This window comes from Oncorhynchus keta, chromosome 9 (genome assembly GCF_023373465.1).
Source record: "Oncorhynchus keta strain PuntledgeMale-10-30-2019 chromosome 9, Oket_V2, whole genome shotgun sequence".
NCBI classification, from domain to species: Eukaryota; Metazoa; Chordata; class Actinopteri; order Salmoniformes; family Salmonidae; genus Oncorhynchus; species Oncorhynchus keta.
In genome coordinates, this window is record NC_068429.1 from 35,594,361 (window position 1) to 35,617,636 (window position 23,276).

A 23,276-nucleotide genomic window follows, 5' to 3' on the forward strand; every position below is an offset into this window, starting at 1 on the left:
ATGTCCCTTTAAGTGCGTTGCTCATGGGCACCTTTGACAGATTTTTTCACCTTGTCGTCTCGGGGAATAGAACTAGTGGCCCAACACTCTAACCTTCAGAGAGGTCAGTTGAGGGTGAAACATTGATCAAGATAAGCCAATAAAGTGCACATAGGTCGATTTATTTGGGTTTATTGAGTGTTACACCTTGAATACATGTGTGTGCTAGAGACAAGGTGACATCAAACAAGTAGCCTAAAGTGGAGTGTGCAGCCCTCAGTGTCCTTTCACTACCCCATCATGAGACCCCAGAGCTTCTGCTGCAAGCCCAGATCAGACAGATGGATTTCCCCGTGGAAATCTCCTCTTGGCTATGGGTCTTCAGGGGACATCATCCTTCCTGAAGGCTTATCTCATTTATTTCTCATCATTGTCTTGATTTGAGAAGTGACACCAAAGCCGATTACAACATTATAGACCATCTCTAATGACATTGCGAGTGTTTGAAAGACTACATTGAGACGCTTTGTGTGTTTGAGCTAAAATAAAATATATTTCCGAAGGCCTTGGGCACAAAAGGTGAATTCACATGATGTTCTTCTGTGAATGAAGTCTAGAAACAACTAATTGATACTAATTAATGCCTAATTAATACTAGATAACAGTGTATGAGCACACTAAACCATGCATGAGCTACACGTGGTGCCACAACACTCGTTTGAGTTCATTGATGGTGCATGTTTAAATGCCTGCAGTCAAACACAAAGATGTGTAATACTTGAATTACCCACCTCAATTGCACTGTGAAACTCGCCATTACACATGTTATAGTATAATTCATATGATTTCTTAATATTTAAAAAAATATAAGACTTTGAAACATTTCATCGCACAGGGAGGAATCATGAAACAATTTAAGATTTTGTCTGTACACAATTCGGCGCTCAAACGAGTGCCTAGTGAAAGTCTACATACCCCGTATAAAGTCTTCACATTTTGCTGCCTTAAAATACAGTACATCTAAAAATGGATTAAATTGGGGTTTTGTTCTTACTGATGTACACAGCCCACTCCACATTTCCAAAGTGAAAGAAAAATGATAGAATTTTCCAAATTACAAAAAAAAAATAAACTAGAACAAAGATGTCCTGATTGTGTGTGTCTTTAGACCCCAGAATTCATACTTGGTGGAAGCACCTTTGGCAGCCATTACAGCTGTGAAACATTTAGAATAATATTCTACCAATTTTGCACAACTATTAGGGCAACATATCCATGCTTTGTCAAAATTGCTTAAGCTCAGTAAATTTGGTTGGGAGTCGTTGGATGGACAGCAATATTCAAACCTAGTCTTAGATTGTTAAGCATATTTATGTCAGGACTGAGACTGGACCATTCAGGAACACTCAAGACCTAAAATCCGATCTGGTGTGTCTTTCCTATTAACATTAACTCCTCAGTCCCTGCCAGTTACCAGCATACCCATAACATGATGCTGCCACCACAACACTTGAAAATAGAAAAGGATCAACAATATTGCATTCACATCCACATTACTGACCTGTATGACAAAGTGAAAAGAATAAAGCCTGTTTTAAAAGATCCACTCCAAATCATCCATTCTGTTTGCAACAAGGCTGTTAAGTAATACTGCAAGACAACACAGCAGACATGAACTTTTTTGCCTAAATTAAAAACTACAAGGCTTGGGTCAAATCCATTACAACACTGAGTGAAACCCTCAGTTTTTTCAAGTGGTGGTCGCAGCATCATGTTATGGGTATGCTTGTCAAAAACACCAGAATGTATTTCTAAGAGGTGTTGAGTGTTCCTGACTTAAATTTGCTTGAAAATCAGAGGTTTGAATATTGCTGTCCATCAATGACTCCCACCCAAATTTATTGAGCAATTTTGACAAAAACAATGGATAAATGTTGCCCAAAGGTGCTTCCGCCAAGTATAAACTCTGGGCTGTGAAAACATACGCAATCAAAACATCTTTGTTTTTTATTTAGTTTTCATTTGGATATTTTTCTAGAATTCTCTTGAACTTAAAATGTGGATAAGGTTGTGTAGATCGGTAGGAAATAAATAAATGTATTCCCTTTTGAGATTACATTTTAAGGCAGCAAAATTAATTCACAAAATGTAAAGACTGTGCAAGAGGTGTGTAGACTTTCACTAGCGACTGTATGACCAACATTTGAGAAATCAAGACATTTGAGCAAAATCAATATAATCGTGGGTAGCTTGTTACAACCTCAAAATTCCCCTAACTATTTTAGGTCTGTACTAATCTCTTGTGGACAGACACACGTAACATAACTGGTATAGATTTGAGTTCTGGATCTCAGAGATTATGTCTGTACAGATATTAAATCAAAAGTACCCATAGTGATACCAGCGTCCTCTACACCTGTGTTTTCATGCACTGCAGAAAAGCAGTTTGTTACAAACCTGGGGAGTGCCTAGTTGTTGCATGGAAGGAAACATAATGTTACATATAGATATGTAAAGTATATTGGAGATACTTGAAGTAGAAAATAATGTCTGTTCTGGTTACTCTATTTCTATGTGCAGCTTTTTGTTTCATAACCTTTCAGTTAGACAAACCTGGGGGAACTTTATCTCCTGACATTCCTATTGGCCAGTGCAGCATAAATGCAGGCCCTTATATCTCCAGCAGGAGGAACACTCTGTTCCTAACCAGCTCAGAGGAACAGGACATCCTATCCTAGCACCAAAACACAAACTTTCACTTTCCTTCTGGCCTCTGCCTATTATTGTATAATATTATATACTTACGGTAGTTATTACCTTATTACCAGATCAATGGGGCACCAGGCACCACCATACACACCAGCTCAAATAAATATGGTTTTCCATGCATTAGCTATTTTCTAACTCTTTCCCTCACACTCAAAATATTCTGTCATAAATAGTTATTTATCTCATTCACTCACGCTGTTGCACACACACTCACTCAGTGTTTGATTAGAGAACTACATCGGGGAGGGGGACAGATTATGTTTATATCTCAGTTCTTGAAGTATGGGAAGTTTACATTATTCTCAATGGAGGGCTTTGTCTTTCTGGAACACACACAAATACACATACACATACAAAGAGCTGTCCACATCTCCATGTGTCTTCAGAGTGTGGATCCTCCCTCTGCTTGTCAATCAGTCCCTCAGCTCGGCCCTCCAGTGATGATGTCACAGTCCCAGGGGCGGAGTCTTAGAAGATATCAGGGCATTGGCTCCAGTCCTGTCTGTCTTTGGACTCCCAGTATCCACCCCTGTACACGTAAGTGCTCTCCCCCGTTGAATCATCTGTCCTCCTCTCAAACCACAGTGGCTGGAAGCCCTCAAAGTCTTGCCCTAAGGAGTCAGAGACACAAACATACACAGACGTTCCTCAATATGGGTAACATTTTGCTGACATACACTGTATCACAATTGTCAAACTTCCGCTTCCTAGTTTCTATACTGTAATCTCTCTTGAGATGTCTTATCTAGTCCTTTCACACCCCTCCTCACCTTCTTCCAGGGCCTGTGTGGCCTGTGCCTCCCTCTTCCTTCTCTCCAGCCTCTGTCGTTCCTCCAGGCGCTGTTTGTGGGCGTTGGCCTCGTCCCATAGCCCCGACTCCATCAGCCGTTGGTCGGGCCTCAGGCGGCTGTCAGTGGGGGCCACGCCCTCCTCAGGCTCGTTCAGGGTCAAGGCCAGGGAGGAAAAGAAGTGCATGTTCTCAGCATTCTCCCTGGTGGGTGGAGAAGGCACTGAGGTGAGACAGATAGGATGGACAGAGAGGGAGAGGGCGAGTAGCAACGGGTAGAGAGGTGGAAGTAAGATAATGTGCGAGGATGCAAGAGGAATCAAATAACTTGTATAAATAGGTTAGCTTGCATTATGTGCTATAAGGCTGACTTCATAATATGCAGGCAGGCTGATCTTACGGAAGTGGGTATTTCTTCCACAGCAGTTTGGGCTGGAGGGTCTGGTAGACAGTCTTTTGTTTGCCCTCTGACCCTCCACATCCCCGGCTGCTTTCTACTATCTTGGCACTCTCCATCTTCTCGTCCCAGGTCCCAGACAGGATGTGGTGGGCCGTGCCCTCGCTGTCTGCTACCACACCTGTCACCTGGAGACACAACACCAGAAGAGGGAGGAGACATTGAAGATGGTAAGGACTGCTAGTTTGTTTCTACATGAGCTTTTTTAATTGGTCCGCATGCAGCACAGAGACCCAGAGGGCAAACCATGGATTCACCTTGCGTGGGAGGTCTCTGGAGAAGTAACTGTAAGGGACAAACTTGAGGTGGCAGGTGTCCTTGGTCCTGTGGTTGACTATTTCAATGTCCCCAGACTACAGAGAGAAAAACACAGGCTATTTATCCCAAGCCTCAGGCTGATGATTCTCCTAGCTTTAGCATTATTTACATACTGTCTACAACATGTCAAATGTCCACAACATGCAATATTTCTAGTTTATCAATGTTAGCAGTCTATCGTAATCATTTACTATGGATGTCAATAATCACAGTACGGGACACTGTTAAGAGTGAGAATAGCAAAGCCGTACATAAAGGGATGGAGACAAATGGGAGAAAACAGATACAATGAGTAATGCCGACATAATGAGAGACAGTAGAGGAAGGCAGAAACCACGGGGCAGATTCTGTAAAACACTGCACACATCTACAAACAGATCAAACACAAATATACAAATACACATTAAATATGAGAGACACACACCTGGTCAATCCACAGTTTTCCTACGATGATGTTGTGCACCGTGGAGGTGACTTTGCCCCACACATAGTGATTCCCACTGGAGTGGAACTGCAGGTGGATACAGCCTAGAGAGAAAGAGATAATTAAAATAATCAGCCAGTGGAGGCTCCTTTGAGGAGGAAGGAATGGACCATCCTCCTCTGGAAATTTCTTCTTAAAAAAAAAAAAAAATTGTGAAACATAAACAAAGTTATCTGTTTTAGATAAAACTATACTAAATATATTCAAATGTCACCAAATAATTGACTAAAAAACACTGAAGGTGTACAGTAGCCTCAACAGCACTCTCTGGGGTAGCACCATGGTGTAGCTGGAAGACAGCTAGTTTCCGTCCTCCTCTGGGTACATGGACTTCAATATAAAACCTAGGAGGCACATGGTTCACACCCCCTTCCATAGACTTAGACAGTAATTATGACAACTTCCGGAGGACGTCCTGCAACCTATCAGAGCTTTTGCAGCATGAACTGACATGTTGTTCACCCAATCAAAGGATCAGAGAATGAAACTAGTACAAAAATCATAAGCTACAGCTAGCACTGCAGTGCGTAAAATGTGGTGAGTAATTGACTCAAAGAGAGAGAAATACAATAGTTGAACAAATTAATTTCTTCACAAATGAAAGAGAAGCGAGAGAGAGAGAGAGAGAGAGAGCTAGCTAGCTAGCTATATTTTGTTTAATTTTTTATACTTTCACTTACTTAGCTAAGGAATGCAGCTAGCTAGTTTAGCCTACTCAGCTATGTTGACTATGACATTAGCTAATATGGTGACACAGCGATGTAGACTGTGTAGCAGTTAGCGGTTATGATATGAAGGATTGGCTTGGAGAGGTTTTTTTTCTCCTGGTTACAGACACAGCTGTTGTGTTGGGCAATGAGTGAAGTGAAGGAAAAAGTTGAGCGGAGGAGAGAGCGTAGAATCGAGAAGGAATTATACAACGAGCAAAGTGATCATGCTGTTCTGTATGTAGCTGCTATGAAAGTGAACTGTGTTTGCGGGTGATCAGGGGTGTATTCATTCCATCGATTCTGTTGAAAAACGTTCCTTAAATGGAAACAAATGGAACGGGGATAAACATACCTGAATTTGTCCAATAGAAACACTCGTTAGCAACTGTTTGGATTAATGATTACACCCTAGGTCAACTAGATGCAGGCAAGCGTGTGCAAGGCGGTATTGAATGTGTCACTGTTTGTCATCTTGATTACTCACATTTTTCTCTCGACCTGTGAACCTACATTGTAAACTTTCATTCGTAGGATAGGTTGTAACAACCTCATGATGGGTCTAGGGAATATTTGCGTATCCTGTACAGTAGTAGCCTAAACCTATTGATGTTACATTGAGCTGGGTGAATGGAATATGAATGGCAGTCATCCAATATGCTGTAATAGAAATAAGTCTATGCTCATTAAAAATACATTTGTCCTCCCTAATCTTAAACGGCACTGACCATCACTTGCAAAATGTGAATATTTTGAAATAGCTGTGTGACATGCTTTTGTATGTGTAACCAGCAATTATTGCATATCGGAGGAATATTCATGTACTGGGTATGCATGGCTCACCTAATGGCATGACAGAAATGTATTTCCCTCTGAACTTGCTGTCGATAGTGATCTCCTGCCACAGGGTCCAGCCTCGCTGTGACATCACATGGTGGGCGGCGGCTGGGGGGTGGTGACTGACCTGAGAGAGCAGAAGGAGGAGGATGACATCGTCAGTACGTAGGGGTGTGAACATTGAAATAAAATTGGGATCCTTAACATTAAGAAAAATCTCTGAAAAACAAATGTTTTTTGTTTTTTTTCTCCCAGCAAATCACAAAACATTATTTTCCGTGTTATAGCCCAACTAGACGATAAGCTATAAAGGCCTGGGGAAAGTTGTGTAATTTAAATAAAACCAGAGAGGAAGAGGTGAACTTTAGGCTACTTTGGTGAATTTGCGAGGCTTCCAAGACATATGCCACTTCTTCTCTCTCCCTCGCTCTGGCTCACCTGCTCTTTCTCTTCACTAATGATGCGAGTGTGTTCAGTCTTCAGTCTTGCGTGTAGAATATCCTATTCATTGATGAAAGGCCATGCTTTACTGAAGCTGCGAGCCAAGAAATTGCGGAGTTACAGCATTCCATTACGAGATACTGGTTTTGATTACCGAAAGATATGCCTAGTGAATGGTCCTGACTCAGTCTGCCTGGTGGCTGACCTGCCTATACTGTGCGACTCCCTTCTCTCTATGAAAGATGCGAGGGTTTGTGTTCTCGAAAGTTTGGAAAATAATCTGTCTTCTCCGTTCCAAAAACACTGAATCTTAGCAGTCGATTCCTAGTGCAATCGAACCTTGACACTCAGAAATGAAAGTCGATGTGCACGGAGTCGAAGAATCAATTATTTTGGCGTCGACTCTCCACCAATACGTCATCGTCGTTAAGAGAGAAAGGCAAGCGACAGCAGCGAAGTCCTGTATGGCAATACTTCGAGAAGTTAAATGAGATGGAGATGAAAACTTTGCGAGGTAGAATTGACGTACAGTAATGGTAGTACAGGTGTTACAGCATTTAATAAGTTATTGATAACAAATGTCATGTCATTACATTAAGATAAAGGGGGGATCACAGCTATATTCAATAAAAGTCACGAGTTGATTTAAAACCTATGTTTAACCCTTTATCATGGTGGGTGTCTTGATGGATTTTAACAAAATTGGATGACATAAAACATTACTTTTCTGTCCTTGCATTTATTGTTGTCGAAATATCATACATGAATCATTAATCAGTTAAATTAGACATTGAACTTGAACCCTGTAAGAATCCTGGATCTAGCTTTGGGACAGTTTTGAAATGAGTGAAAACAGTTTTCTTGGGCACACAAATCTGAAATAATGTATGCGATTGCAAAATCGAAGTCACCTTTCCTTGATACTTGATACTTAAAACCTAAATCGACACTGTCGTTAACGTGGTTCTTCAATAATTATGCATAGTACTTGTTGGATGCGCATTTGGTGTCCAGCTGATTAGTTACAGCGTGAAGATTCCTTCCTGATCCAGGAAGGAATCTTCCAAATGACAGTCAAGTGACAAAAAGTTGTTGTGACAGCACAAGTGCTGGAAAAAAGGTGTTTGCGAAGAATGTCCAGAATATTTTGGTGTCTCATTCCTTACGCTGGTGAAGACAGTTGTGGCTGGATCCACGCTGGATCTAATATCGCCAGCGAATTGATGTTGGTCATCTGTTATTTTCTGCTTGATTTACAGCAGGGTTAGATTTATCAGGGAAAGCATCAAGGTAATGAGTTTGTGTTTTCATATGTTTTTGTCTACTGTGCGCAATTGTTAGGATTGACTCTAATCCTATTCATTATTCTGGATATATTGACAACAAAATAAATATCCTAGTGGGCTTATTCACAATATGATCTGATAAGGTAATAACAAAATTCAAGTACTGAAACAGACATTTCCTCAATTTGGTGCTTAAAGTTCTTGTAATAATTGTTGCTGTCACGTTCTGTCCATCGTTCGTATGTGTTTTCCTTGTTTTAGTGTTGGTCAGGACGTGAGCTGGGTGGGCATTCTATGTTGTGTGTCTGGTTTGTCTATTTCTATGTTTGACCTGATATGGTTCTCAATCAGAGGCAGGTGTTAGTCATTGTCTCTGATTGGGAACCATATTTAGGTAGCCTGTTTTGTGTTGGGTTTTGTGGGTGATTGTTCCTGTCTCTGTGTTTGCACCAGATAGGACTGTTTAGGTTTTCACTTTTCTTGTTTAGTCTGTACATGTATAGTCGTCTTTATTAAAAACATGAATAACCACCACGCTGCATTTTGGTCCGCCTCTCTTTCACCAGAAGAAAACCGTTACAGTTGCCAATTTATACGTTCTCCTGCTCCTTTATAATGATTAATTATTTCATTTTTTATCTGTTTTTGTGAGAGATGTGGCCACTTTCATTTGTTTCCCGCAACTTCAATATTGTCGTCCTCATATTAAGTGCTTGAAAAAGTTCCATGAAGTCCTTGAATTTGACTTACCAATATCTGTATGAACCCTGCTTAAAGGATGTATAGACCTTGTTGTATAGGTGAAGTTATCGGCCAGTTTGGATATATTTTCACTTTTAGTACATGTGGAACTGCATAAAAATCCCTTTTATTTTCATTTCAAACCATTTAGAAATTGTCATCCCAATGTCACCCATTGGCCCCATTATTTATAGAAAGATCCCTCTGTGCACCTGAGACATATGTTTCAGAGAGAGAGAGAGAGAGTCTGTGTGCGTTGTGTCTGACCTGCTCGCAGATGGAGCGGTAGCCAAAGTCGTCCAGGCGGTCCAGCTCGTAGGTTTCCCCCAGCAGGGGGTTGAAGGGCTTGGCAGTGCGGTGGATGGTGGTGGAGTAGGAGGACACAGAGAAGGCTGCCACCAGACACATCTGTTCCAGGGACGATTCGCAGCGAGCCGCCCGGTCCAGCAGGTCACTGTACTCCAGATCCTCAGTCAGACGCTGCAGCATCGACAGGGGCTCGTTGAAGTTCACCTGAGGTTGCGCGCGCACACACACACACACACACACACACACACACACACACACACACACACACACACACACACACACACACACACACACACACACACACACACACACACACACACACACACACACACACACACACACACATTGGAGTTAGACCCAACCGAGTTGCTGAACTGTTCCACCATCTATAGTCCTCAAATTCAAATCTGGACTTGGAAGCCAGTTCCACTGCTTTGTTTCATTATTCTCCTCTAATCAGGGTCTGATTTAGACCTGGGACACCAGGTGGGTGCAATTAATTATCAGGTAGAAAAGAAAACCAGCAGATTTGAATACCTGTGCTCTATTGCCATCATGGTTATTATTTTAACCTGCTGGTCAACTATGAACCAGTCTTTAAATCTCCAACCGGTACAGCCAGAAGAGGACTAGCCACCCCATGGAGCCTGGTTCCTGCCTTCTACAGTTTTTCCTAACCACTGTGCTTCTGCATCTGCATTACTTGCTCTTTAGGGTTTTAGGCTGGGTATCTGTAAAGCTCTTTAGGGTTTTAGGCTGGGTATCTGTAAAGCTCTTTAGGGTTTTAGGCTGGGTATCTGTAAAGCTCTTTAGGGTTTTAGGCTGGGTATCTGTAAAGCACTTAGTGACAACTGCTGATGTAAAAAAGGCTTTCTAAAATAAATGTGATTGATTGCTCGAGCTTGCATTTAATGCGCACACACTACATAGTGCAAATACTAGTACAGACCGCAGAATCACTTCTCGTTTCTCTTACAGGCATGGGAATCTTGGACAGCTCCTTGCCGATGCAGTTCTTCATGATGCTCCACAAGTTGAGGGAGTAGTTGGGTTTGTCTGGGATGCGGCTGCGTCTAACTCTGCGTCGCTGCATGTTGTCGGAGCCAGGGTCCTGAGAACAAATACATGTCAAACAGTCAGGTAAGCTGAGGTATTATAGGATAGATCTCACCATTAAATATTGTATCATACACTCCCTAAGGTAAGATACAGTTGTCCATGGTTTACTACGGCTGGGTATGTAAAGGTGTGGTAAAGAACAGAAGCCTGCAGACTCACCTTCTCGTCGTGGCTCCATTCATTATTGGGCAATCGTCCGCTCATGATACTCTGGTTACTGGCTGAGCGTCTGAAACACAAACACACTATGACTACTGTATACACAAAACACAGTATGATGAATTCATTAGACATCAAGAAGTATAATGAATTATACTAGCATCGTCATATTACATAGCTATATGAATGAAATCTACTTGGCCCCATGATCAGTAGAAATGAGGTCAGCGACCCTGACTGAGAAAAGAAAAGCCATATACTCTCACAGTTCCGATGCAAAATACATTAAACTAATGTTTCAACAGCAAACCTTCCTTCAACAGGGTTTCATCCCAGCGACCCTGACTGACCTGTGCTGGGTGTGGTCAGTGGCAGTCACTGTGATGAAAGCAGGGGAGTCCTCCATGGCATCAAAAAATTCTGTGTCCTCATTCTCATCACTGGCATCCCCCTCCCGCCTCCTCTCACCCCCGTCTGCCAGGGACACAAGATCATTCAATTCAAATCAAATCAAATTATATTGGTCACATACAATTGAAGTCGGGAGTTAACATACACCTTAGCCAAATACATTTAAACTCAGTTTTCACAATTCCTGACATTTAATCTCAGTAAATATTCCCTGTCTTAGGTCAGTTAGGATCACCACTTTATTTTAAGAACGTGAAATGTCAGAATAATAGTAGAGAGAATTATTTATTTCAGCTTTTATTTCTTTCATTACATTCCCAGTGGGTCAGAAGTTTACATACACTTAATTAGTATTTGGTAGCATTGCATTTAAATAGTTTAACCTGGGTCAAACTTTTCGTGTAGCCTTCGACAAGCTTCCCAAAATAAGTTGGGTGAATTTTGGCCCATTCCTCCTCACAGAGGTGGTGTAACTGATTCAGGTTTGTAGACCTCCTTGCTCACACAGACAGCGTGTGGGTGGACCATTTCAGTTTGTCCGTGATGTGTACGCCGAGGAACTTAAAACGTTCCACCTTCTCTACTACTTTCCCGTTGATGTGGATGGGGGGATGCTCCCTTTGCTGTTTCCTGAAGTCCACAATCATCTCCTTTGTTTTGTTGACGTTGAGTGAGAGGTTATTTTCCTGACACCACACTCTGAGGGCCGTCACCTCCTCCCTGTAGGCCGTCTCGTCATTGTTGGTAATCAAGCCTACCACTGTAGTGTCATCTGCAAACTTGATGATTGAGTTGGAGGCGTGCATGGCCACACAGTCATGGGTGAACAGGGAGTACAGGAGAGGGCTGAGAACACACCCTCGTGGGGCCCCAGTGTTGAGGATCAGCAGGGTGGAGATGTTGTTTCCTACCCTCACCACCTGGGGTCGACCTGTCAGTGATTCTGCGGTCTGTACTAGTATTTGCACTATGTAGTGTGTACGCAGAAAGTCCAGGACCCAGTTGCACAGGGCGGGGTTGTGTTTTGTGTTTTTTGTTTGTGTAGATCTGATTTTCTAACCTGAGTGTGTGTATGATATAAATTAAATTCTGAAAGACAAACCAATGACATAATCAAACTGATACAGTGCCAACTTTGCGTGCAGTGCCAGGGATGACCAGAGGAGGGCCAGCTTCTTGTGAGATTCCAATCCATACCAAGCAATAAACTGCACCAAACTACCTTCACAGTAAGAGCTTAAACCATTGACAGTGTTTTCCAATCAGTTGCACTATCAAATATGAGAGGAGAGAACAAACTGCTTGTGTGTGTGTGCGTGTGTCTCTGACCTGGGTGTGTGCTGGGAGCCTCCCTCCAGGCCCTCTCCAGGCTGTTGTGTTGCTTGGCTAGCTGTTCAATAGTCTCCTCCAGGTGGTGGCGCTGTTCTCTCTCATACTGCAGGGCTCTCTGCCACTTTCGGCTGTGTGTCTCTGCTACGTCCAGGAAGTCCCGACAGGCCTGCAGCCACAGAGGTGACAATACATCCATAACACATCTACATCTACAGAGCTTAGCTACACCACACAGTCAATATGTAATAAACACTTCTATTGATCATGGCATTGAGAGTTCTTATTGTTGTATTGATTAAAGCATTAGATTGACTACTAGCATTGGTCATACAGAAAGATCGATTGAAGTAGCCAGTAGGCGTTGTATTGAAATGTTAGCAAAGTGTTAGCAGCAGTGAGTCGGTCCTCACATTGATCATAGCATTGGAGGTGATGCGGAAGAGCGTGGCACGCTCGTTGACGGTCTTGAGTTTGTCGGTGCCGTCGGTGGCCGTGCGTAGGTCCTCGAGCTCGCTTAGGGATCGCTGCAGGGCGGTGCCGTGTTTGCCGATTAGCTCGTTGCAGGTGCTCAGGTCGTCCAGCTTACTGGCCAGGGTCTTCAGAGCCCCCTGGGTCAGGGCCCGGTCTGGCTGGGGCACGGGGGCCTCATCTCCAGAGTCATCTGCAGACCAGCCACAGTGGAAGGCAGAGTCAGAGAGTGCAGCACTGAGTTACCATGCATTCAGGCATTTGCTTACGAAGCCAGATTCTTAGAATAGCACTTATAGCTTGATTCAGTCTGTAAGTGGAAGACATTATGATTGATTTTGAGGGTGGAAAGTGTTTTTTTTTCATGCCGTAGGACGGTCACACTCATTTAAGTTTCCATTATGTACCAAGAAGGTGAGGCATAGATACTGTGGACACTTATAATTGTGACGCACACAGATATAAGACAACTTCACAACGACAAATAGACATGGAGACAAAGGAAAGGGAGGGATCGATGGAGATCTATTACGTAAAGTCATGTATGGGAATAGATGGAGAGAGTGTGAGGGATGGAAAGATATATTAACTCTACACACTGTCGTTTCCCCCCCCCCACTCCCCAGCGGAAAGCTGTGAATGACATTTCCACCGTTGCCGTGGAAACACAGGCCCATGCAGTTGCAGGGCTGGGTTATTTTTAGCAGCAGGAGGGAGAAAAAAAAGATGACGCACTTCACTTCCCTCCGCTCCTCCCCGTGTTGGTATGAACGGGGCCATCAGTCACAGGCAGCTGAGAGGAAATAAATAGGCCCGTAGCAGCAGAGACAGACATAATCCTGGGGAGGGATCATTATATGGACCTTAAGGCACCCAGAGACAGGGAGAAAGGACTTCTCTGTGAGAGAAAGAGCAGCAGTGTTACAGTCATGTAAGAGCTGCTGGAGTCTGGTGTCTGACGACCCGCCACGGTCACCTAGGTCCCCCCGACCTTACCATCTGCATCTGACAACAACAACAGCGTCACCTGGAGTCTACATCATTGTCACCTCAAAACTCTTACATACTAATGACACTACAAGTGATATCTGCAAATAATGTTCTAAAACCATGACACTTTAAATAGAGAGATATAAATAGTAGGCTTCTCATTTCCATAGGGATATTTCTACAACTGGATCAAACTGTTGTGACTCCAATGGTTGTGAGTAAATTTGAGCATAAACAATGTAAGTATCCCAAATGCCTACAGTAGATCCTACTGGGCCAAATCCATCAGCTCCTGCATTTGCCTGCTTCACATGACACATGCATTCATATATAAGCTACAATCTCCCATTCAGGCAGGTAGGTTTTCTGAATCTAGGTCAGTGTCAGGCAGAGCAGCCGTGGAGCTCCAGTGCACAGTGAAGAACTCCCATGGTGTCCAGATCACCAAAAAACTAACATGGTCCAAGTACACCAAGACAGCCGTGAAGAGGGCACGACACAACCTAAGATTTGGTATGTGTCCTCAGAAGCTAACAGTGGGTTAATAGGCAGTTAACCCGCTGTTCCTAGGCCGTCATTGAAAATAATAATTTGTTCTTAACTGACTTGCCTAGTTAAATAAAGGTAAAATAAAATAAAGATCCTCAAAAGGTTCTACAGCTGCACCATCGAGAGCATCCTGATGGGTTGCATCACTGCTTGGTATGGCAACTTCTTGGCCTCTGACCGCAATGCACTACATAGGGTAGTGCGTATGGCCCAGTATATCACTGTGGCCAAACTTCCTGCCATCCAGGACCTCTATACCAGGCGGTGTCAGAGGAAGGCCCTAAACATTGTCAAAGACTCCAGCCACCCTGGTCATAGACTGTTCTCTCTACTACCGCACAGCAAGAGGTACCGGAGTGCCAAGTCTAGGTCCAAGAGGCTTCTAAACAACTTCTACCCCCAAGCAATAAGACTCCTGAACATCTAATCAAATGGCTACCGAGACTATTTGCATTGCTCCCCCCCCCCATATTTTACACTGCTGCTACTCTCTGTTATTATCTATGCACAGTCACTTTAATAATTCCCTCAATTATCTCGACTAACCGGTGCCCCCACACATTGACTCTGACAATGTCAGTGGCATTCACACACACACACACACACACACACACACACACACACACACACACACACACACACACACACACACACACACACACACACACACACACACACACACACACACCTCCGACAGCTACTCGGCATGGTACTGCTATGACACCAGGTAGTTTACAACTGCATCTACATAGTCATCAAAACATGTCTGTATGAATAGGTACACCCCTGCTAAGACACAAACTGTGATATATTAGACTGTGAGTAATATCTGCGATACAGTAGGACAGGAGGAGGGCTGCATGGTATGTTTGTGTGTGTGCGATCGTTAAGTACCAATCATCACTGTCATGTGTACCATCATCACTGTCATCTGTCATGTGTGGGTGTCAGAGGAAAACACGTCAGCAGATAATTGTTCGAGATGGCCCTTGTTGGCCCTGATTCTGAGACATCTCTCTATGATCCACCCCTGCAGCTGATGGAGAGGGAACCCACAATAGGGACGGCGACAGAAAAGATGCCAGGAAGAGGAGAGACAGCTACTGTTACTAGAATACAATAAGACCCTGACAGATTTTTAAATTTTTTATTTTTACCTTTATTTAACCAGGCAAGTCAGTTAAGAACATATTCTTATTTTCAATGACGGCCTGGGAACAGTGGGTTAACTGCCTGTTCAGGGGCAGAACGACAGATTTGTACCTTGTCAGCTCAGGGGTTTGAACTCGCAACCTTCCGGTTACTAGTCCAACGCTCTAACCACTAGGCTACGCTGCCGATGATGGAGATCGCAGCAGAGCTACCATCCAGTTAAAACAACTGGCATGCCAATCTATTGTCACCTATGATGTCATTACTGAAGACCTCTGTAGTTATAATAATCAATCACCCAAAAGCCGATCACACACAGACACACACATAGCCCATACAATCTCTCGCTCGCAAGTACGCTTGTACACACACACAAAATTACTTCAGCAAACCGAAATCTGGTGAACTTCTGATGGGACAAAACAATACTAGAACAATATCAGTCACTGTTAGGATGTACAACTCCTTAATATGGCGGCAGCTCTTTACTGGTGCCCAACCTCATTGACTAGGGAATTAGAGCAGAAATCATAAGACTGATACTGAATTAAAATCCACAGCTTTGGTAGAGTAATGTAGTTAGTTACCTTTCAGTCGGTCAACTCGGTATAACACAGCTTTGGTAGTGTAATGTAGCTAGTTCTCTTTCAGTCGGTCAACTTGGTGTTGGTCAATTCGGTACAACACAGCTATGGGGAGTTTGCACACTAGCGCCCTCTACTGAAGAACATTAGAATCATGCCTGACAAGGCCAATGAACACCGTACCTCACCGGAAGCCCCGGCTTCCACAGGTGATAAACCCACTTCAGGGTCTACAAATTCAGAATGCTCACAAACAACCGGTTGTTCTCGTCAGCGGTTGGTTCATCTCCATCATCCTGAAGGACGAGTACTGTCATGTGGCCATGTATCCTCCTCACAGGAAAGTTCCTGAGGTTCCATTTCGAGGCTGTAGCCTACGAGTTCTGTTCCTCCCTTTTGGGATTTCCCTCCCGCCTCACACTTTCACTAAAGTTGTGGAGGCGGGTTTGGCACCTATGCAGAGTCTGCGGCTCAGCATATTGGACTACCTGATCAAATGGCTGGTGGTAGCGGAGTCAAGGGAGCATGTGGTGTTACATGCATCATTGCTGGTTTCCCATGTTCAGTCTCAGGGTTTCATAGTGAATCAAGAGAAGAGCTGTTTGACTCCATCTCAGTGCATTCCGTCTCTGGGTCTCGAGTTAGACTCAGTCGAGAATCGTGCCCTCTGTTTCCGGCTTTGCTTGGTCCAATTTTGGCTAGGTCACCTAGTGCATTTTCACCAGTGCCTGCATCTATTAGGGATGATGGCATCTATGATAGCAGTGGTTGGCTATGGGCTGTTGCGACCCTTCCAGCAGTAGGTGATAGACACTCTCTTGGACATATTGCGCCATCTAAACCGCTCACCCCGTCATGCCTACAGGCTCGGTGGAGGGACCCGAGGCTGTTGTCACTGGGGACCCCCATGGTTCGAGTTATATCCCTCAAGGTGATCATGACAGACGCATCCCCTCGAGGGTGGGGTGCGCTGTGTGAGGGAAGCTTAATTTGAGGGTTGTGGACAGGGTCGCAGAGCGTTCTGCACATCAGTTACCTGGAGCTTTGTCCCATTGTTGGCCGGCCAGTAGGTGCTGGTGAGGACCGACAGCAGGACAGGTCAACAGATAGGGTGGGGTGCATTCTCGCCCCCTCTTATCCGTAGCTCGCTCCCTACTGCTGTGGAACGGTGCACACTTTCCCTCGCTCCTGGCGACGCATCAACGCGGGTGCGAATCTGATATCTAAGTTGGGTGGAGGTGGGTCCAGTTCTCGGGGGTCTCCCAGATATGGGAAATGTTTGGCAGGGTCGATATAGACCGTTGCGTATTGTCGGCTGTTTTTCTCAATAAGGGACCTGAGTGTTCTGCTGGGAACAAATGCTCTCGCGCACCAGTGGCCTTGGACCCTCCTTTGCACGTTTCCCCAAGTTGACCTGATTCAGCCCACGCTGGAGAAGGTGAGTCTGGAGGGCTTGTCGTTGATCCTTGTGGCTCCACATTGGCCCAAATGACCGTGGTTCGCGGAGATCATTTGCCTTTTAGAAGGGGACCGGTGGCAACTCCCATTGTGCAGGGACCTGCCTGTTGTTCCAGGCACATTGGCAGGTCTGGCACCCACAGCCAGAGATTTGGAGTCTGGGGGCTTGGCCCCTTAAAAGGTCCAATCTGATGGCAAAGGGATTACCTTTGAAAGTTAGCACATACAGTCCGCAAGGGCACCCTCCACAAGAGGGTTGTATGGGTATACGTGTTTGAGTTTTGGTGACAAAATAAAGGAATTGTTCCTTTTCAGAGCTCTCTAGTGGGCATTTTTATGTTTCTACAGGGGATTTTTGAGCAGGGCAGTTCATTCTCCACCCTGAAGGTATATATGGCAGCTATTTCAGCATATCATATGAGAATCGATGGTGCCACTCTAGGGGCTCATCCCCTGGCGATGCAGTTTTAAAAAAAAGGTGTGAGCTGTCTGAGGCCGGTTTGTAAACCTATTGTGCCCACATGGGATTTGGCTTTGGTTTGGGATGTGCTGGGTGAGCCCAATTTCAACCGATGGAGTCTGTATCTGAAGATCCACTCCTACAAGGCCCTCCTGCTCATGGCTTTGTCCTCGACAAAACGCTTTGGAGATCTCCAAGCATTATCCATTCACCCCTCCTGTATGAAGTTCGCCCTTGGCAACTTGAAGGTGAAGTTGTGTCCTAATGCGTCCTTCGCCCTTAAAGTCATGACTATGTCCTACAGGTCTCTAGCTTTTGAGCTTTTCGCTTCCTCAGTATGCTTCTGAGGAGTAGTGGAGGTTACATGCCCTGTGTCTGGTACAAGCGCTACGCATGTACATTTACTGGTCTGGGGTGTTCCGTGACTAACTTTTTGTCTGTTTTGCTAAACTGACTCATGGTAGAGTGCTTTCTAAGCAGCATCTCTCCCACTGGATTGTGGAGGCCATTTCTCTGGCATATGATGTGTCCACTGGCATATCAGTGTCCACTGTACTGTAAGCACTTTGAGCCATGGGCAAATGTAAAAGCATCTAAATGGGCTCAGACTTTTCAAATCCTGTTGACTTAAATAATAAATGGTTAAATAAATAAAATAAATAAAGGTTGAATAAAGAAACAAAGGACTTTAAAGTTTGAACCCATGTTCATAAACACACAAGCATACACAGACAAACAAACCTTCCAGAGGGTAAGACTACTGGGGACAGAGGCAGAGGCCCACCCCTCTCCTATGAATGCAGAGCCTGAGAAAATCTGTCATAAACCCTATCTGTAGAAAAACATACTTTACATTTAATAGACATATTACCACCATCTGTCATATTTAGGTCAGTTCAAATCAATAAGGAGGAAAAAGAAAGAGCTTCGACTCAGCATTTCCGCCAAGAAAAGCGAACATATAAAAGATGCCAAATAACAAAGTAGCAGGTAAATCACACTTGTCCCATTGTGCAGCTGAAAAATGTAATAAGAGGCCCAATGAGGTTGATTGGTGTTCAGCTCATCAATCTTGTGAAACACTACTGGGAAATCTGTCATAGTTCACAAACACACACTAGTAAAGTCCCATCCAAAAATAAGTCTACCCCACTTACTGTCAAAGTGAATTAGCATGAGGACAAAAGAAAAACACCTTACATTACAATACAGGGCATGCACACACACACACACACACACACACACACACACACACACACACACACACACACACACACACACACACACACACACACACACACACACACACACACACACACACACACACACACACACACACACCCCATTATAGCTTACTTGACATTTCTGTCCTCAATGTAATTATAGCAGGTAATACTTACAGAGGAAAATTCATTACAGAGGCTGCATTCAATCTCTTTCTCTTCTCCTTACAGTGCAGACGGAAAGAAAATTCTCTCAATGAAAATATGAAGCAACCCTCCCTCTTACTCCCCTGCCTCTCTCTCCTTCACCTTCTCTTGCTTCCTCCTCTCTTTCCCTCTCACTCTCCATAGCAGAGTGGGAGGAGGAGTTAAAATGCTGGAGGATCACTTCATTCAGCTCTGGCTGTCGTCATATTCAGAAAAAAGGGAGGGGGAGGGAGAGAGAGGGGTAGAGAGGAAAATAGAGAGCAAGTATGTGAGGGAAGATGGAAATGAGATGTGAAAGAGTGAGTAAGAGAGAGATAGAGAGACTGGGCCGCCATTACAAACTGTACCCTTGCACCATCCTTGGCAGTCACCCTCATTTCCACATGCCCACGAAGTGCAAATCAGAGACCTGGACTGAGACCAGCAATTGGTGGAGACATAGCTCAGAATTAGACTGTTCAATCAAGCCAATTTATTTTAAAGGACCCTAGAGTAGTGTGCCCACTTAGCAATGCAATGTGCAGAAAGGCCACATGATAGCACTGGAAGATTTTAAGAGAACAGACAACAAACCGCCAAAGTGAAATTATATTTAAATGTTGCGTTATACGTATATAGAGAAAACATGGTTACTTGTTCCATTTGTTTAGCACGTGCACCACCTTGTGGTTGATTCATGAATAACACTGGTAACCTTGACATTGAATACAACACTAAGATTTGTTTACCTCGGGTCCTTAACCTTATAATTTTCAGAAAAGTAGTGGATGCTCTAAAGGTTAGTCAACATCGCAATATACATTCTCACCTTGAATGAGAAGAAAGCCCAAAGGTCAAATATCCCAGTGAGTTTCATATTGGTTTGATATAACCTTTTCATAATTTATAGTCCAATTCCTTTCAACAGGGTCACAAATCACTGTGTTCTGTACTGTAGTACGGCCACAATTCCTACAGTTTTGTCCTACTTACGTTATTTCTAAATATATACGAAGCTAGGAATTCTTTATCCACTCTCCCATTTAAAACCTCCCAATCCACCCAAATATGATTTTCTTCTTGCTCGCACCTGATTGGTGCATCATGTGAGTGGTGTTGGCCTTAGCCTGTTGGAGAGCCGAGACCCAGCGCTGACTCTCCCCATCGGAAGTGGCCTTCAGGTGGTAGTTCCGCCCTCCGCTGGTCAGCACCAGGTGGCAGGTGTCACCCACCTCAATGTGTGCCGTCGCCAGGGTGATGGTGCCACGGCAAGTGTGGGCCATCTCTGCCTGAGTCCTAATGCACAGAGACACATTCACACACAGACACACGTACACACACAGAGACAGGGGAGAAGAGGCTGCTGACTAAATCTAGTTCTACAAAGACAGAAATGATACATAACAGGGCATGCATACTCTTGCACACATACAAATCCACACACATGCAATTGTTTAATATTTCATAGAAGTATCTCACTTGAGCATAGCTGATGTGAGTGCTTGGAAGTGTGTTCGTGTGTGCGTGTCGGTGCAATGCGCATGCGTTGGTCAGGGCATAAACTCTTTATACAGTGGTAGTACTCGAGAGTACAGTTACATAAACACACATGCCACAGAGGAGAGTGGAAAGAGAGGGAAAGTAGAGTTGAATCTACAAAGGAGCAGTGCATAAAACCCATTAGGCTCTATAAAAACACAGTGAACAAAACAACTCCTCCATTAGGCTCTATAAAAACACAGTGAACACGACAGCTCCTACATTAGGCTCTCTAAGTCTAATGTGTTCAAACGGTATGCGCCCCACAGCCTTGGGGAGGCTACAGCTGCTGGAGTATGTCTGTGGTACGGTACTGAATGACTGAATGGACGTTTTTGCATTCACCACCAGTCCTTGCCTCTATGCTTTTCAGTTTCTCTATCTGTGTCCATCTCTCTTTGTTGTGAATGACGTAACAGCAGAGCTGTGCATTCCCACCCGAGACTGTAGGGCAGCCTGTAGGGCAGCCTACACACACACACACACACACACACACACACACACACACACACACACACACACACACACACACACACACACACACACACACACACACCTCTGACTAATGCCTCACAATTAAAGTGCATAACACTGACTGACATCACAACTGGCCATTACTGAATCAGTGGACCACACATTCACACATTTTTAAAGCATCATGATGCATCAGGTAGATCATGTCCTACATTATCATCATCATAATGAAATGTTAGGACCTATATAGATCCTCTACTTGTTAACGTACATAGAGCATACTACACTACATACAATGACAGTCGTTCCTGGAATAGAACATATCTAGGCCTAAATAAATAAAGTATATGTTCCAAAATATGATCTAAACTAGTATTCACAGGTTCATCTATAACAATTCTCTACATGACATTGGCAAAAAATATCAATGACTACATCATATAGGCGAAAATATATATATTCACTCATTTGGAGTTTGATACGTTTCTAGCAAACTAGATATTTTGGGGGGTTATGCTAATTGTGTCCAGCTAGCTCATTCTGCATTTATGCCATGTCATTGAATGTGACTAGAGAATTGCCTTCCTGTGGGAATGGGATGGATGAAGCTCATGGCATGCAGTTCTTAATTGCCACATAACGTTAGCTAAACATATTAAGATACTTGTTTTGATGAGTAATATTGGCCTAACTAGCTAGCTAGCTATGTTAGTTAAAAAGCCACGGCATTTATGTAAATTATGAACGTCAAGCACATTCTATAGACTGTCAACTACACGTGTAATCTAAAATAACAGTCACTGTGGGATTGGTTTGATACAGCACTTGATTTTGCCAGGATTCATGCAGAGCTAGCTAGCCTGACTTGACATCTACAGCAGATAGCTAGCGCGTAGCTAGCTGCTAGCAAATATTACCTGTAATATGACAGAAGGCCGTTGCTAAGGACGAACCACCGGCGTTGGTAGCCCTTCAAGTAGTTTGTCCATTTATACAGCCAGCCTTTGTAGGTATCAGACCCCGCAGGTTGCCCCCCTGAAGAAGTAGGGGAAGGCAAACTCTTCACCGGTTCACTCATTTGCCCCACTGTCAGCGGTAGATGGAGTCAGAGCAAAGGAATCAACACAGCTGTAGGTAGCTCTGTGTGGAGGGACGATACAGCTAGCTAGCTTGCCTATGATTCATAGTACGAAAGACCAACACAGCACCTGTTTTACCCATCATGTAACGTTAACGCCGATGAGGTAACCCACTGTAATAGCTATTACTCGTTCAGCTAGATGGGGGGGGTTGCCACGAGGATGGAGAGCGTGTTTAACCTTCTCCCTCTAACCTAGTTGAGACTTCAGCACGGGTCCTGATGAGAGGAAGGGGAGCGTGTGACGCAAATAGTGGATGGGGAGTCGACTCAAAAATAATCGATTCCCCGACTCCTTGACCGTAGATTCCCGTTGTCGACTTTCATTTATGGGTGTCAAACTTCGATTGCGCTAGGAATCGACTCCTCAACTCCTAACATTCTTTATTTTTGCAACGAATGAAACTATTTACCGTAGTCTACTTCGAGAACACAAACTCTAGCATCTTTCACAGCAAAGAAAAAGCGAGCTAGTGATGGAGAGAACGAAAAGGGAGGGGCACAGCCAGGAATGTCAGCAGAGCTATTCTACGCACAAGAGCACAAGAGCGAAGACCAAACACACACTCGTTTTTTTTTATAGCGAAGATGAAGTGGAGCAGGCGAAAGAGAGAGAGGATCGGGGCAGGACGGGAGACAGCCAGAACCCGAGGGAGAGAGAGGATCGGGGCAGGCAGGGAGACAGCCAGAACTGTGCGCATAGTCTATATCTTGGTAATCTGTATCTAGCAATGCTTCGTAATTTATAGTATATATTCGTCTATCGATGAGTATTGCTAAGCTATCCTTCATAGTGCCAGTGAATTGAAGTTGAACATCTCCAAATGCATCAGTTTAATTATGCCAAAATGTGCAATAAAAGTCATTGTCTATATCTTATTTGATGAAACCCCCTCTAAACTTTTTTGGAAATGACAAG

General features: G+C 43.9%; 1 protein-coding gene across 1 annotated transcript; it reads right to left on the bottom strand.

Moving 5' to 3' along the window:
• Positions 1–140: 140 nt before the first annotated feature.
• On the bottom strand, positions 141–23,056 carry LOC118387644 (oxysterol-binding protein 2-like). The gene is made up of 14 exons (XM_035776219.2): positions 22,137–23,056; positions 20,297–20,502; positions 12,547–12,797; positions 12,134–12,302; positions 10,744–10,867; positions 10,394–10,463; positions 10,092–10,226; positions 9,074–9,319; positions 6,345–6,465; positions 4,735–4,838; positions 4,250–4,345; positions 3,936–4,120; positions 3,519–3,739; positions 141–3,359 (listed from the first exon to the last, which is right to left on the bottom strand). The coding sequence occupies exons 1-14, from the start codon at positions 22,295–22,297 to the stop codon at positions 3,217–3,219; spliced, it is 2,232 nt and encodes a 743-aa protein (XP_035632112.1). The 5' UTR covers positions 22,298–23,056; the 3' UTR covers positions 141–3,216.
• Between the last annotated feature and the right edge of the window lie 220 nt (positions 23,057–23,276).